This window comes from Manacus candei, unplaced genomic scaffold (assembly GCF_025592945.1).
Source record: "Manacus candei isolate 608988 ecotype Guabito, Panama unplaced genomic scaffold, ASM2559294v1 h1tg000014l, whole genome shotgun sequence".
NCBI lineage: Eukaryota > Metazoa > Chordata > Aves > Passeriformes > Pipridae > Manacus > Manacus candei.
The window spans coordinates 41,060,967-41,078,742 of NW_026138062.1; the positions used below are offsets into that span (position 1 = coordinate 41,060,967).

Genomic DNA, 17,776 nt, shown 5'->3' on the forward strand with positions numbered 1-17,776 from the left:
ATCCCTTCCAGTTAAGATCTGATTGACATTTATAAGAGAAATGATTGTACATACTGTAATCTGAAAATAAAAATATATACTGTATACTGTTGCAACACATCAGTTGAAAATTTATACGTTACCTGTAAGTTAAAATTGCTATGCTTTTTCTTAATAGCACAGATAATAATAAAAAAATGTTTCAAGAGTGACATTTGCAACACAGTAATCTAAATATTTAAATTATGATAATTTTATTGTTTTTAACTGCCTTTTAAAATCAGCAGGATTTAAATGTCTTCCATTCTCCTCACTTCAAGCCTTACCATCTAAAAATTATCTAATTTTCCTTTGAAAACAACATTCTAAAATCTGACCTCACTTAGATAACCTAGGTGTTTGGTTTTAAAACATTCTTTTTACACCTCATTCCCCCAGAAAAAAATGCAAGCTCTGAGTCAGCAGTGATTTAAAAGCTACATAACACTATTGACTGAGAAGCTGAATTCATGTTGAGTTCAAGACTGCACAGAGACCACATTTGGATTACTAAGAGATCTACACACTGAAAGTTCAAAAAAAGGTTATTTTATGGGAGATGATATAGCCACACCTCTCCATTTGGAAGGGGTAATTTAAAACTTATTGTGAGTTGTAAAATATCACCTCATTAGCAGAGTGATTATTACTTCCTTATTGTATATTATCACTACCAAAAATGAGTTGTAAACATTTAAAAACAAAATAACAAATCGTGTGCAAAATTATAGGAGTTATGCTCTGAAAAAAACCAGATTTACCAGCAGAGAGTACTGATGTCCCTTTTCAGTCTTCAGGTTTCATGCCTGAAACCAAAGTTGGGAGCTGAGACTCCCTACAGTTTTTATCACAAGAAAACACAATTCAGTGCACACACATTAAAGACTAAGGTTGTGAGCAAATGTGTATAAAGCTGCCTAATCAACAAGGAATTACAGAAAATGTTTAAAAAACCCACTTAAATGGTATGTTAAGAACTGTTGTTGGAACTTGTGGCAACAATTTTGAGTTGTAAACTGGAAGTGTAAATCACACAGATAAAATGTGGAAATTCCAACCCAAATGATGGACATATTCCAAAGCACAGCTGTAAAACATGTAGAATTAATCAAAGTAATATTTCAGAAAAAGAAATCATAATAATCTAATACATAATTTGTGATTGAATACACACCTCTTGTTTCTACAGCATGAATACATTTCCTCACAAAGTTGAAACCTGCTTCATTTAAGAACACTATAAAAAAAGAAAAAATGGTAATTACTTCCTAACATCAATACACAAAATCTCCCTGTTTAGCTACATTCACATATTAGTCAAGGGCTGATACACATTTATCCACAAGGTTATGATACTCATTCTGTAATAGTATTTCTGTAGATAAATCCTTAGCATTCAAATCCAACTTTCTAGTCACTAGTGCGTCTTTAGAAGCTTAATATTCTACTGTCTTTCTCAGAAATCAGTAGCTCCTCTAAACATACACCTGAAAGCTTGTGGCTTTAAAAGGAAATTACTGTACTCCGCTCTGCTGAGCAAAATGCTTTTAAGAGTTCAGGATTTACATTATGAACAGAATATATTCATTGGATTTAATGCAACAAGATTCCTTGCTCTTTACACATGCACATAACCACTCATAAAATGGTAACATAGGAAAACGATCCTTGTTATTTACTTTAATTAGTGGGCTTATTTCAAGTGAATGTATTTCTCATTCATTTTCTATCTTCAACACCCACTGCTCTAACTAGTTAAATAAAGAAAAAAAATAAACTGTCTAAATAACTACTTAAATAAAGAAAATCATAAATAGTATATTTTTCACCATTAAGAAAAACCAGGTGCATTTGCTTAAATATCAGATTTTCAGTCTCAAATACACCTCCTATTAAGACATATGTCCTAATGTGACAAATCTCTCTCTGAGATACATACACCCACATATATATTTAAATTATTTTTACATATTTGAGTTAATATAATATGATGTTAATAACAGACGTATCAATATAATGTTAATACAATTATGCACACAAATCTCATAGTATCTTTAAATACACTCATCCTGTTACTCAGTGTATCTAATAAGTGCATATACACCTAAAACTAAAAAGATGTGATGGGCCAAGATCAATTGTGTGAGGTGCCACGAGGCCAAGTGCCAGGTCCTGCACTTGGGTCACGACAACCCCAGGCAGTGCTACAGGCTTAGGGAAGTGTGGCTGGAAGCTGCTTGGCAGAAAAGGACCTGCAGATGTTGGTCAGTAGTGGTTGAACAGGAGCCAGCAGTGTGCCCAGGTGGAAAGAAGGCCAATGGCATCCTGGCCTGTGTCAGCAATAGTGTGGTCATCAGGACCAGGGCAGTGATCGTCTCCCATACTTGGCAGTGGTAAGGCCACACCTCAGATCCTGTGTTCAGTTTTGGGCCCCTCACTACAAGAAAGACATTGAGGTGCTGGAGTGTGTCCAGGGAAGGGCAATGGAGCTGGTGAATGGTCCAGAGAACAAGTCTGATGAGGAGCAGCTGAGGTAGCTGGGGCTCTTTATTCTGGGGAAAAGGAGACTCAGGGGGAACCTTACCACTCTCTACAACTACCTGAAAGGAGGTTGTGTGAAGTGAGGGTTGGTCTCTTCTCTCAAGTAACAAGTGACAGGACAAGAGCAAATGGCCTGAAGTTGTGCCAGGGAAGGTTTAGATTGGATACGAGGGAAAATTTCTTCACAAAAAGGGTTGCCAAGTATTGGAAGAGGCTGGCCAGGGAAGTGGCTGAGTCACCATCCCTAAAGGGATGTAGATGAGGCACTTAAGGACATGATTTTGCGCTGGACTTGGCAGTGCTGGTTTAATGGCTGGATTTGATGATCTTAAAGGCCTTTTTCAACATAAATGATTCTATGACTCTATATAAGATATTATCTCAGCACAGTGGTATGTATTTACATTTAGATTTACAGACTACCGACAGAAACTTAAAAGATTTATTAAATATATTGTAGCTTTGGAGACACTCAATTTTTTTTCCAGCAATACAAAAGTTGAAGGCTGTCTCATAGTTTACATAGTTTAGGATGTGCTTTTGTGTAACCAAATCACTTAATCCAACAAAATTACTTCACAGCAATAGAAATAAAACATAAAATAATTAGTATCTCTCTCCCACACATATATCAAGAAACTGGAACATGACAGAAATCTAGCAGTATTTGGTAACTCAACAAAAAAAAAGCTTACTTTCTTCCTTCTTGCTAATAATGGCTGGCAGTGTGTAGATCTGTTAAAAAAAACAAACAACCGAACAACAACAATGCAACAGGACAATAATTGTACTTTAAATTCTTTATTACCAGGTTTGTTAGTAGTTGTAGCATGCTGTGTATTAGCTTGCTGCTAGGGAAATGCCAACTCTGCCTTTCACCATCTCTTGATGTTTACCACTCCAGTACACACCCGGGTTAACAGCCCATGCTACTATAGGCAACTAATGCATTAGAAGTAAGATTTACAGAGTCCAAGCGGGTTAAATTTCAATACTACTAGCAATCCAATTTCTGTAGTGGTTCAGTCAAGCAAGAAGCATGTAAAAACACTCATCTATCTCATAAAACTGGTCAACCTTTTTTTTCCTATCAGATACAGGTCTGACATCACCCTCATTCAGTGACTACTTTAAGGGTAGACAAATAGTGGGAAGAAAACTCAGACAAGCCTGTCTCTCAGTAGCTTTCAACACATTTTTCTGGGCTCTGCAGTGCCTTTTGAGATGATAATTGTTTACCCCACGACATTGCCCAAAAGATGGTTGATCTTTACTACTGTAATAACTACCACATCACATAATTTACCTGCACCATGAATCCTATTACTATGCTAGTCTACTACTTAAACTATTATTATTTAGAATATCCTAACATAAAATAATGATATATAACTGTAGGCTTAAATTAATAGTTCTCCTTTTCTACTTTGTACCTATTTTCACTATGTGCTTGCAGTGGTGTCTCACAAAGAAAAGAACTGTATTTGCTGGTATTGCAACAGAGTATCTGAAGTTTATACTAGCTTCTTCTTTAATATGTGTGCCATAAAACCGTAAAATGAAAAGAAAATTAAAAAATATCCTTACTGGTTCCTTTCCATCCATAGCTTCGAGCCAAAGTTTTCGGTTGGATTCTGAAAAAGCTTGCAGTGTGATGATTCCAGGTCTGTCAAAAACACACACAGTCAATGAAATTACTACTTTTCTCAAACAGTTTCCAAAGTTAGAATTCAAATGCATATTGACATGTGAATACATAAAAGACACAGCAGTCAGAGAAAGTTGACAGTTTCTGACATAACAGAATAATTTTGAGGTAGATATAAAACGGGTCTGTTTTCTAAAAGTTTGGCAACAGTCATAAAACATTTTTTAAGAGAACAGCTACAAAAGTCAGTCTATTTATCATATTTTAACAAAAAAATTAATTCAATATTTCTCTTTATCCCTGAGCTTGGAAAAATACTTCTACAAACTACTGTATACATATAGTTTAAATATAGGAAAGCTGTTTTCATCTATCTGATGCAATAATAATACCCAAGAATAAGTAGAAAAAATGTTATAGATGTAATTTCCAAGAAAGAAAAACAATGTGCTACCGTACATTTCTGAATGAAATAGACCTTTGAGCAGAATATGCTTATTAATAGGTATTTATAAAAATATGTATGATCTGTTTATAAAAGAGGATAGTTTTCCTACAGGTTCTGTAAGAACCTGTCTTGTATCTGCATGCAAATATAATGTAGTAAAGACAACACATACGCAATGTGACAAATTTTGTTAGAAAACCGTGTTTGAACAAAGAAGTATTAAGTCTTGAAAGCCTAGTTTGTCTGCATACAAACACATTGTTTCTGCATACAAACATATCTGTTTCTTTTACAGGAGTAATTATTATATATTGGTTACGATTATTTTCAAATTGTTAACACAATGAAAACAATTCAAACCTCTCATATACTTCAATATCGAAACAGAATCGTTTGTCAATTGAATCTGTCTTTCTCCTGATGCAAGATTTTAGCTTGAACATTTCTGGTGAGCTTGTGACAAGACCATTCTACAAAACAAAACAAAATGAAATAAGTAGATGCAGTATGCTTATATAACTTGGCTTCACATCCTAAACTTAACTGTATGAACAGTCAAAATATGTCTTAAGACAGGGACTGAAATTATTTAGGAACATATAAAATATACAATATTTTTTCTGTATATAAAGTAAGACAGCAGTTAATAGCTTTCTGTCACATATTTGTTATTTAATCATTACATTTCATAAAATTCCCTAAATTCAAAACTTATAAAATCATATAATTCTGCCAACTCTCACATGCAGATAAAAAGATTTATGAAGAATAAAGCTGACTAACTCCTAATTCTGGCTACCATGATCATGAGACCTCTCTATAATGTTGGCAAGGCTGACACAGTTGGGGATTCTGAGTAATGGGAGGAAGCAAATGTCACTCCTGTCTTCAAGAAGAGCGAGGAGAAGGATACAGAATAGTAGAATCATTTAGGTCTGAAAAGGCCATGACTAAACCATCTACATGTCTTTTAAATACCTCCAGGGTTGGTGACTCAACCACTTCCCTGAGCAGCCTGTTCCAATGCTTGACAACCCTTTTGGTGAAGAAATCATCTGTAATATCCAATCTAAATCTCCCCTGATGCAATTAGAGACCATTTCCTCTCATCTTATGGGGAACTATGGGCCAGTCTGCATCACCTTTATCCCTGAGAAAGTGATGAAGTGAATAATCATGGAGAGCATTTCCAAACATATTCAGGGAACAAAGGTTACTGGAAGTAGTCAGCATGAATTTAATGAAGGAAAATCATGCAGGATCAACTTGATAGCCCTCTACAATATGATGGATGGCTCAATCTATGATGGAAGAATAATGAATATTGTTTATCTCAACTTTAGCCAGGCTTTTGACAGTACATCCTACTATATCCTCATAGACAAGTACAGGTGGAGCACAGGCTAGGTGGTAAGGTGGACGGAAAACTCTCTGACCTGCTGAGCTCACAGCAGAAGTCTAGCCGCAGACAGTGACCAATGCTACGCCCAAGAGGTCAGTACTGGGGCCAGCAATGTTAAGTATAAATAGTCATAAGCCCAGGCACCATGACAGGCAGAAGCTGACAGAGTGGAAAGCAGCTTGGTAGAAAAGGACTATCAGGTTCTCATGGGCAACAAATTAACCATGAGCCAGCAATGTGACCTTGCTGCAAAAGAAGGTCACCAGCCTCCGGGACTGCACCAGGCAAAGCACTGCCTGCAAGTGGAAGGTGATCCTCACTCACCATTCAGGACTGGTGAGGCATACGTGGAATGCTGTGTCCAGCGCTCAGGTCCCAGGTACAAGGGGGACAGCGAGGTACTAGAGCAAGTTCAGCTAAGGGCTACCAAGGACTAAGGACTTGGAGCACAACTACCTGAAAGGAGGCTCTAGTGTGGTGGAGTATCTTTTGCCATGTCTCAAATGAAAGTATGTGAGAGAAGGCCTGAAGTCGCGTCAAGGGAGGTTAAGATCAGCTATTAGGAAAAATTTTTTCAGAGTGGTTAGGCATTGGAATAAATTGAAAAAGTTGCCCAGGGAGGTGGTGGAATCACCACCTCTGGAAGTGTACAAGAAGAGTCTGGATGTGGCACTTGGGGATGTGGTTTAGGGGTGATTATGGTGGTACTGGGTTGATGGTTGGAATAGATGATGTTGAAAGTTTTTTCCAACCCTGATAATTCTGTGATCTGTCACATGAGGAGAAGCTGAGAGAACTGGGATTGTTCAGCCTGGAGAAGAGGGATCATATCAGTGATTTATCTACAAATACGTGATGGGAAGGAGTAAAGAAGACTGAGTAAGATTCTCCTCAGTGGTGCCCAGTGAAAGGGTAGAAGGCAATGGGCGCAAACAGAAATACAATTAATTCCATTTGAATTAAAGAAAAAGCTTTTTTATGGCAGTCAAACACTGAAATAGGTTGGTCACAGAGGGCTGCATCCTTGGAGATATCTAAAACCTGACTGGACACAGACCTCACTAGCCTGTACTGGTTGACGCTGCATTGAGTTTAAACTAGAGGTCTCCAGAGTCCCCTCCCAAAATTCACCCATTCTATGAATCTGTGCAAATGCGATTGATTTCTTACACATTTGCAATGACCACATTAGAGAAGTTAGTTAATATGAGGCTTATATATGTTTTAAAAGAAATATTACTTAAATATTTATCCATGCGGTATAAGACATGCACTGCTTCATCTATGAAAACAGCCTTATGCTGGGTTCACATTTTTTTCTTTAATAGCTCTTAAATGCTTAATGTAAAAGATGGAATATATAGTTCATGTATGTATCATGTATGTGCAACTCACCACTTTTCCACCAGATTTGGCTTCAGCTATACTCATCGTAAAAGTTTTTGTTCCTTTGTCATAAGTGCAGTAATGTTTTACCCATGTAAATCCAAGAGGTCCTAGAGTAAACAGAGATAGTATTAAAAGTATTTGTTTTAGCATTTTATCGCTATTTTAGTTGCAGTTAGCAGAGAAAAATAAAACATAGCAGCATCCACATGTAGCCTACAAAATCTAAGACTCTCTTAATTTTTTAATCTGAACATGTTGTTCAGGTATAATTTTCAAACACTGCAGCTTAATAAGGTTGCCCAACAAAGTTCCAGCAGACTTATTTTCTTTGGCAACTGGATAGGTAACTGCATTTTATTAGGGTAAACAGGCAGGAAACGGGTAAGAACAGAACAGGAGGATTTTTCTGCCTAGGAAATACAGTTGAAGATTTTACCAACCTAAGTGAAACACGACTCAGTATTACACACTTTCTCTGAAGGAAACCTTGAAGTCTGTTATTAAATGCAGAAAATTGGATGAACTCATAAAATCGGAGTGCATTTTCCCTTATTTTCAGAATTCCTGTCAAAGGTAACAAATACTTGTGGTACTATCATAGAAAGATTATTCTTCTACCTGTTACCTTAAGGGTAAAATGGCATTGGCTCAGAGGTAAATTTAATCTTACATAGTTGAACACTGACAGGAGATTTCATTATATGAAAGAAAGCAAAGCAACCGTGCAGTCTAAAACAACATTGGTTTAGAGATAAGGGGATAAAGTGGGATGAGGGTGGCGGAGGTGGCACCTCCAGCAAGAAACACTGGCCTTTTATGCCTTGGAGGGGGTCTTGCTGGGGAAGAGGTGGCTGTAACAGTGGTGCATAACGACCACGTCCACAAACGGAGAGTTGCACATGCTCACAATACCAAAGTACACTGTACTTAGGGATTCAACACTCTTCGATGGCCATAAGTGAAATCTACAACAATCCCCAGGTGGACGTGTGCCTGATCCTGGAGAGATCACATCACACTACTTCTTAATCCTACTGCAAAGCATAGGATCTCTGATGCGGAAGATATTTTCACTCCTGGATTACCTAGAGCTTTGTTCAGGCACTGCTGTGAATCTAAACACAAAACCCTCTTGATCTTAAGCTCAATGGTATTTTAAACTTGGTCCATGCTAATGCAGCTTAGATACAGGCATTTATAATGTGTCCTTCACTGTGAGGCCATGGAGTAAATCCTCCCACCATTTGGAGAACTCTCTCCACATCCTAGAAATACAGCTAAGACCTCCCACATTTTTCTGAGAAAAAAAGTTTAATGCAGCAGAGGGAAAACACAAGCTCCCAGATTCTTACAGATACATCTGGAGGGGTGATGCACTTCAGAGGACAGGATAATTCAGGTTTTTGCAGTGTGCTGACTGCTCCCCCTTGGGCTGGAACATTATGGCTATACCTGCACTGGTTAATAAACAGTGATGGCAGCATTTACCGTGACTAGGTAGCACAGGTAACTTGGAAAAATCTTTTTGATTTTTAAGAATAGGAAATTTAGCGCAGAGGGTCAGATATTTTGTGCAAGATTTTCTCAGTGGCAGGGAACAGTTCCATTTATTTTACTAGCATTGACACAGTTTCCGGGTACTCAGCTCCAGAGACCAAACACACTGGCTACATGAAAAGGTAGCGAGAAGGAAGAGCACTTCTTTCCTCTTGGACAGCATTATGCTTCAGAGCCTAGCATTATAATATGGCACCCTTCTGCAAAGCTATAACAAATGGAGGTGTCAAAGCAGAGAAAAATACACATATGTATATAAAATGCAGTATTGTAACTTTTGTGTAAATTCTGAATAATAAAGGACTAGATGAGACTTTCAACCCACATGTGATTTTCCAATTCATTTCAATGAGAGTTAGTCATAGGAAAAACACGACATTGATTTTTTCAGTGTGTCATGTGTCATGATTTAGGAATGGTATTCCCCAATTTAGCATTCCCACTAAAATACTCCAAACCAATGCGCTGCTTGCTCACTCCCCGTCCTTCCCCCTAACTCCCCTGCAGTGGGATGGAGAGGAGAATTGCAGGAATGAAAGGTAAAGATCACGGGTTGAGATAAGAACAATTTGCTAGAAACAGCAATGAAATAAGAAAACAAACAGTAATAGCAACAGTATTAATAACACAGTGGCCAAGAGGCAACCAATTTCTGTGTGAGTGCTCACCACGTGGAAACACCAGACAATACCTGACTGCTCCCTCTGCCACGCTACGTGACCCAAAAGGGACCCCTTCCCATGTCCCTGGAAAATGACATAAGTTAGTATACTATAACCTCCAGGTCCTATCCATGCCTCTCATGGATAACTGAAAAACTAACCCTGTCCTGGCCAGAACCAGGACAAAATGAAAGAGCTCTAACTTTAAAAAATGTATTTTAAGGGGTTTGTTTTTTTTTTTTTAATGTAAAGAGTTAAATAAAAATGGAAGGTGTTGAAAACAAATCTAGTAGTTTTACTATAGATACAGTGGCTTTGCCTTCTAAATGTAGCCACAAAGGTGATGGTCATATGACAGACTGCATCAATCATGTAAGCTGGATGTCTGGCAATTCAGAAATGTAGATGTGGGAATTTACATGGACTGCTATGCTGACTTCAAGAAAGCTCTCCCATTGCCTGTGTTTTGGAGGAAAGCAACATCATGCTTCAAAAAGTCAACTGGTTATGCACCCGCAGAAGTTACTTGTTCTGCTCTTATGTTTTATTTCCACTTAGTACAACAAAATCTGTAATTATTCTGAATCAATTTTTTCTCTGATGGCAATTCATACTCTCTTTTAGTGTATATAAGAAGGCTGAGCACTCTCAAAGCAATTTTTGATTGTAGTCAGTACCATTTTTTTCAAAAATTACCATGGTGCATATCAGTAATAAATATATATAGAATTTACTTTCAAAAATAGCAAACATTTAACCCAGTGACCCACAATTTGACAAGAACCTATAGGATGACAGTTGTAGGAACATAAACTTGCATGACAAGGAATTATACAACTAGTACCTTCCCCACTGCACAGTGATTGCAGATCCTCTCACTGTTATTCCAGAATAAACTAATGAACCAACATCTTTTCAATAAGAGGATGTCAAGTTGGCCTCTCACTATTTAATGAAGCACAGCATGTGCCCAGTGCTTCACTGCTTTTCACCTTCCCCCATTAGCAAGGCTTTGGTCCACTTAACACAGGTTTCTTTTATGGTTATTACTCAATTAAAATATAGAGGGTCTTCTTAAAACTTTCAGTGCTACCGAGGGTAAAAGAGGATGAGGTTAACTAATATAAGACTTTATTTGTATGACTTTTCTCTTACATCATTGATTCCCATTAAGTGTATGCTCATTTAGTCTTAAGATGGTTGGGTCAGTGGAGATCCCTGGCACAAGATGCTCCTGATGGCTCAACTACAGGCCCTGTTCATGCAGAGAAAGTCCAGGTGACAGGAGGGAGCCAAAGCAGAGTTCCGGGAGCTTGCAGCAAGGCACAGGGCAGCCAGCCAGAGCAGAACTTGCTACCAGTGAGCCACTGGGGCAAACAACAGCAAGGACCTTCCCACAAGGATCCAGAGAGCAGGAGCTGAGTTGCTTACAAGTGTTTTGATTACCATTCCATCTGACTGTAGCTACTCTAAGTGCTTTTTGAAAAATCAAACCCTTATTTTTCTTTTAAACTTTTCAATCATTAGGAAAGTAACTAGAGCAGAAGCCTGCAGCCATTCAAACACAGAGCTGTTGATTTATCCTGCTAACTAAACCACATCCTCATTCTCGCCTTTCAAATCAAATCAAAAGATACATCTGTTGTACTCACGTTTCTCCTGCACATAGAGATAGCCTTCCATTGTCCATTGACTTGGTGGTCTGTAATCCTGGTTGGCTGATTTCATTCTTTGCATGAGTCTCTCCACTTCCTGCCTAGTGCTTTCAAAGTTATTCCGAGTCTAATACCCGGAAAAGGAAACAAACAAAACCCCACATTATCTCATACAAGTACTGAAACAACAATGAAGAAGTAATTATTAATAATGCCAAATAGACTGTATCAGAGACCAACAGAAACATTTGCCTGAGACATAAAAGGAAAAAAAAAAAGGCAATAAAGAATAACACTCTTCACTTCTAGAAGCCTAGGAATAACATACTAATGAAGAATTCAACTTAAGTACACAAGTGTAAAGGAAATGTAGCTGAGAATAGCACCATTACTCTTTCTGCAGGTCACTAACCTCAGACAGGAGCCATTTCATATCTTTCAGTATGCTTACACAGTATTTTGCAGACAGATGCAGGCTTTCTCTCTGTATACTCTAGGATTCTCAGACAGAAGCCTGGCTAAACTAGAAGCTGCTGACAGCTTATTCTGAAACCTGAAGTAATAAGACCCACTGAACCACCTGAAGTACAGTGCAGAAAACACTAATCTGGGTTAAAGCCAGGCTAATGTATCCAGACAGCTGTGACTTCTCCACACGTGGAAGTGACAAATGTACTGTGTATCTATATCCGTAGCAATACCACAAGTGCTGATGCTCAGAACAGTCAGGTTATTGGCACTGTCATGAATGTTTTTTGATAGGACTATGCAAACATCACAGTTTAGTATAACAAAAATATGGTATGTAAGAAACAGTTCACAAGTAGCAGAACTGTACCAAAAGCATGGAAGTACTGTTTCTATCCCAAATATCACGTATATAACCTGGCATCTTGCAAAGCAAACAATTACAGCACTAAGATGTGTTTTCCATACTTCCTAATATCTATATGCATGTGAATTCAGTGAGGTTAGGGTTTCCCTCCATGCACCTAGCATGGACAATTATTGTGAGGTGCCAGAGGTTTGATAGGTTGTTCTTAATATATAAGATATTGAACACCCTGTTCCTACAGGTCATAGAAAAAAATAAAGATTTCAGTAATGTTTCTACAAAATCATATATGGACTCTAATCCTGACTAGTCAGAAAGATACGCTCAGGACTTTATACTTTCCACTTTTCACGGGCCATTCATGCAGTTAGTTGTGTTATAGTATAATAATACATGTTTAATCTCCTTTTTGAAGACAAACATTATTATTAGAGAGGAAGTAAAATTCTACTCTGAACTTTTCAGATTTGAGACCTTCAAGAGAGACATGTCATTGAAGGAATGTTCCCATGTTGAAAGCTTATGTCTGTCTATTAAGTCCTTAATTACTTTTAAGCAGCCAGGTCTCTGAACCAAATTATAGAGAACAAGGCCAAATGGACATATAAAGTACACCACTGGCCAGCTGAAACAGTTAAAGTGACAACAGGTCACGTTAGAACATGGTGACCTGTTAAGGGCTGTTGGTCTGCTACTACTCTCCTACTCCTGTGGCTGTTACCACTCCTGCTCTAACCAGTAGGACAGAAACAGCAGTTCAGGTCAACTGTTCTCCAAGACCTGAACACGCAATGCAGTGGTGAGGAGTACTTTTGGCAGCTATAACAAACAGGCTGAACACAATTTTCCCTGTCTGCAGTTTGTCTTTCCCTATATAAATTGTTTCACTTCAGTCTGAGGTTGGGTGATGCTATTAATGGCAAGTCAGAAGAGAGCTCAGCTGGCTAAAGGAAGCTGTGGATCTCGATCTGGAGGCAGAATTCATACTTCTGTCTAACAGGAGTTAATGATGTACTGATCACACTGTTTCTTCATGTGTATATTTTTTCTAATGTATAAATACAATGAACAAAAATAATCATAATACATTGATAATTCTGCCTAACTTTATATCTCCCTTTATCTCTGTAGTCTATTTACAATAGCAAGTTGCATTAATATAATATTCAGAAAACATTAAATTTAACTATTTCTTAATTAACACTGACATAGAAAAAAATCCTCTAACAATTCTGCTTCTATAGATATGTGCATAGAAGATACCAACATATTATGACTTACAATGTCAGTTTTGGTCTGTGCTATGGACTCATGCCCCTCTCAGAACTTGCCATATTAAAATAAATAAATTTCTGAAGTGCATTTTTCACCCTTTCAGTGAAACTGCTGTGCAACAACACTGACCTCTTGTGCCTTTATTTGAAAGAGTCTTAGTAGCAAACAAAGTAGAAAACACATAATTTGAAAGGACAAGGGGCTGAGATGCTCTACAGTCAGAGAATATTTGCATTTTGATTCAAAAGGAAAAGGTTAATCATCTAGGAAGTTTAGCCTTATTTCCTCAAGCAGTTTTTAAAATGGAATCTATACCTATGTATGAACAACAAGACATAAAAGGGAAGGGTGTTGTGGAGGTCTTCTGCTGAATGTGTTTAAGTGCAGCAATATCCGAAGAGTGCAGTACTCCTAAGAATGCAGATCTACATTAACAGTCATTTTCCAACTTTGAGCCAACATAGGCCCCTCTAATAACAAGGTGCTACAGGGGAAATGTCAGTATTTTATTTTTCAGTAACCCACAGGGAACAGCAGTTGAGCACAGTTAAGATGTTCTTGTACTTCCAGATGTTTCATATTCCCTAAGTTCAGTGGCCAAGGCACTATCCACTAATGCTGATGTCAGGTATTCTACATGGTTGTAGCTTCTTTGCCTCTAGTGGAGCTACAAAAATTTCTGTCAGGTGTGTCTTTTCTTGAAAGAATAAAATGGATTTAACTTCTTTTTAAAATTTTGTTCTGGACTTTGATGTTACTTGGCATGAAAAATACAGGGCTGGCCCAATATGAATATGCTGAATTTCACTTGTATACAGAAGTTATAATGAGTGGAAAAGTATGTTGATTAAATGCATTTTAGTTATCTCTAATAGGTATGAAATTTTTGGGTATAGTTTGTGCCTAAAATAGGATCTTGTATGGTTCAGACTACCAAATCCAGACCAATCTACAGCAAAAGATCTATCTGCTCAGTTGAGAGTAACTCTGTACACAAAAAAAGAGATTTTTTCTACATGTGAAACTTAACATTTGTGAGAGCTGCTCATAGAAGAATGTCCCACCAGGTCTTTTATGGCCCAGGGAGCAGCCAGAGAAGGGTTTCCCAAGTATGCTTTATATACAGTGGGAAGCTAGCAAACAGCCAGACAAACTGTATCATTCTATACCAGCTGGAGCATTTTTGGTACTTTCACTTACTCCAGAAGACAGGCATCACTCTCAAGAAAGCACTTATACAAGTTTAAACTATCTGCTGTCCTGTTTTTCTTGACCTTCCTCACAAAACTTTGATCTGGAAATCACAAATTAACTATCTGAAGATTAATTTTTCCGAAGTTATTTGCTGTCAGGAATCTTACTTACTTTAACCTTATAAAAATAACTTTTACCTATTTTTATATTAATTTGATTTCAGCTTACTAAAACATTGCAAGATTTAGAGTTTCAATAAAGTGCTACGAGTCTAATATTCTGAAATTAAATTAGCAAATTAAATGGGATAAATACAAATCACCCTTACGTTCTGCAAATTGAACTGCAGTTGCTGCTTGTATGGTGCAAACTCCTGAGCCAATTCATATCCTTCATGGTAAAATGTAAATAATCCTTGAAGAAAGGCCAAGAGCTGAAAAGGTAAAATTGAGAAGCATTATACATTTTAAACTCCTGGAACACTCTATACTTTATGCACAAAAGCAAAGCTTTACTGAGAACGAATCCACGGTCAGAACTTAAGAAACAGAAAGAAGTGTTAAACAGCTTTTTCATCATAATTTACATAACAATTTAATTCACTGTCATAGTAATTTTATCCAGTATTTCAGCTGGAGTCTTTGCTAGTATTCATTTTCCAAGTTCAAACTTTCAGAGTTCAAGATTTTTTTTTTTCAAAATATTTTTGCACTTTCTTCATAGTAATTGCTTGGGCTATGACTTATTTTCCACAAATGAGACTTTTGAAACTATGTTTTGGGTAGCTTAGTACAACACAAGAAATCCAGACTCTTTCCTCCTGCTCTGAACAAAATGCAAACTCTATCTGGTATGTCTGTGAATGACTCCAACAGAACCACTGAAGTCTGTATATACCCAGTTGAAAAGTCTTTTTAAAGTTTGCTTTAAAACAGTGTTCAAGTAGTAAAAGGAGCATCTAGATTTTAGCTCTTGAACTAATGCAGTCCTGTCATCTCTTAGTTTTGAAAGCCTTCTAACTTACTCTGCTTTAAATTTTTAAAGCGTTTTAACATTGCTGTAAATAACAAGCATTTAATTTCTTATCAGGGACTGTTCTCTTTGTATAGGTAATTTAGATTTAAAAAAAAAGTTAATAAAACAACAAAAAAGATAAATTAATTTGTATGTACAATAACATAAGCCCTAACAAGAGGAAAGATTTTTCTTAGTATATTACACTACTGAAAAGCTAATCGTTTAGGCTAAGTAACTGGATGTCTAGGCTGCCTCCTAAATCAGTAAAGAACCACAGGTATTCAGGAGTATAATTCTTTTTCCTTTTCCAGACTTCTCCCTCAGGATGGGATGAATGATCCAATGGAAACATTTCTCTCTCTCCATTGACTATTGAAGTAGTCTAGACTTAGGCAACAAAAATGCCATTGTTCATATTTAATGCACTTTGCTTTGTGTTACCAGTACCATAGATTACTGCAAGTGGAACAGCTTAAAAATGTAGTTTTTACTGTGTTTATATTTTCTTTACATTTACTCTCAGCCCTACTTGGAGAAGTGTCCTTAAATTGTTCTGCCTCCTTTCTCCTGTTACTCTCTAAAAGACTGCTGAGGACATGCTTATCTGCCTGCTGTTTTGCTGCATTAGTAAGTTAAAGCAGTTCAAGGTTAACAGACCATCAGTGCTGGCACAAATGAAAACATGAGGATAAGGCTGGGAGAAGGACTTTGCTCTTGGTGTTGCAGGATCAGCTGAAACCCTGGCCTCAGGCAGAGATGGTGTGGGCCAACAGCTGCCCAGTAAACTGGTCATAGAGCTTGCAGAACTGAGAAGATCCTTGGACATCAAAGTAAGTTTTTGTGGGGGCCTCTGCAGTGGGTATGAATTCCTGAACTGTATTCCACTACCAAACAAACAAATGAAGGCAACACAGTCAAGTGGAATGCTCCACAGCTTGTGTAAATTGTCTGTCCACCTGAAATCATTATCTCAGCTAAGGACCTGACCTTGAAAGTCTCTTATTGGTTAACCAATATTGGTTGACCACCAATTCAGGTGGTTCTGAGGAAGGTCCAAATACAACAGTTTATCTTAAGAAGCTCCAATTGCATAAATACATAGAAAGAGTTCTATAATTTTGTATAACTTTAGACTATAATTGTAAATTTCTATAATTCTAGAAAGAATTCCATAATAGAAAAGAAAGAAAATTAATCTTGCTTTTTTATGAATAGAGCATAAAATAAGTAAATTATAACTAAGGCTCTGCTCTGGCTCCAGTTATGTGAAGCCTGCACTCACAGTCTACATCCAGTTACTTATCAGTGTCCCCAAATACAACTCCTTCAGATGCAGCAGCATAACTACTCCTGTGCTTGCTCTGGCTTGGTTCAGTCTAAAGGATTAACACAACCTGTAAGTACAAGTTTGATGCTAAACCCACCCCTTTCAGCTAAAGAGGTACTGCAGGAGTAGCATGAGTGCTTAGCAAAACTGCAGCCACATCACAACGTTAGAGCACACCAAAATTACAATAAAAAAACTAGTGGGAGAAAGTTTCAGTGTGTCACCTTATGCCTGAATTATAAAGACCAGTTTACAGAGCATTTCAGGAGAATGTACTATAAACTGTTTAAATTTCATCTTCAATACTTGAAGAAAACCATTTTCCACCATACAAAACACAAGATGGCAGCAAAGCTGAATTTATCAGAAAGCAAAAATACAGCAGCAAAGAAAAAAAAAACAAACCCTGAGAAAAATCTGAATTCATTTTGGTTAAAACACTTCTCAGGTATTTTGGCAGTTGTGCATTGCAGAGGATCTGGCCTTGAGGTCCTCTTGGTCAAATACTCTCTGAGCACTTAGAAAAATAGGAATAAAAGAAAAATATTATGCAAGTCTTATATCAGCTTATTCAAGTTCTGTGCTTCAACAATGTGACACTGAGGATGATATTTTTCTCAAAATATGTGTCACTAGCAGTGGAAAAACAAGGATCAGAAAATGCCCAGTACCCATGGGCCTATGCCATTGAGGCAATGCCATAATCACTTTGATTGACAGGTACAGCCAAAGCTCTGCACAGAAGAGATCTAAAAGCCAAGGACTTTTGCTGTAGGCTTATGCTTATAGTGGGGTTTTCTTTTTCCTG

The 17,776-nt window shown here is 37.4% G+C and overlaps 1 protein-coding gene across 2 annotated transcripts in view; it reads right to left on the reverse strand.

Annotated features, from left to right (window-relative positions):
* The window catches only part of ARHGAP42 (Rho GTPase activating protein 42), a 148,940-nt gene that overhangs the window by 24,451 nt on the left and 106,713 nt on the right, over positions 1-17,776 (reverse strand). For both annotated transcript variants that reach the window (XM_051780180.1, XM_051780179.1), the window contains 7 exons: positions 14,953-15,057; positions 11,318-11,447; positions 7,453-7,553; positions 5,016-5,125; positions 4,147-4,225; positions 3,255-3,294; positions 1,193-1,255 (listed from right to left, as the gene is read on the reverse strand). In XM_051780180.1, the coding sequence (XP_051636140.1) occupies positions 1,193-1,255; positions 3,255-3,294; positions 4,147-4,225; positions 5,016-5,125; positions 7,453-7,553; positions 11,318-11,447; positions 14,953-15,057 (628 nt within the window). The remainder of the gene's footprint in view (positions 1-1,192; positions 1,256-3,254; positions 3,295-4,146; positions 4,226-5,015; positions 5,126-7,452; positions 7,554-11,317; positions 11,448-14,952; positions 15,058-17,776) is intronic.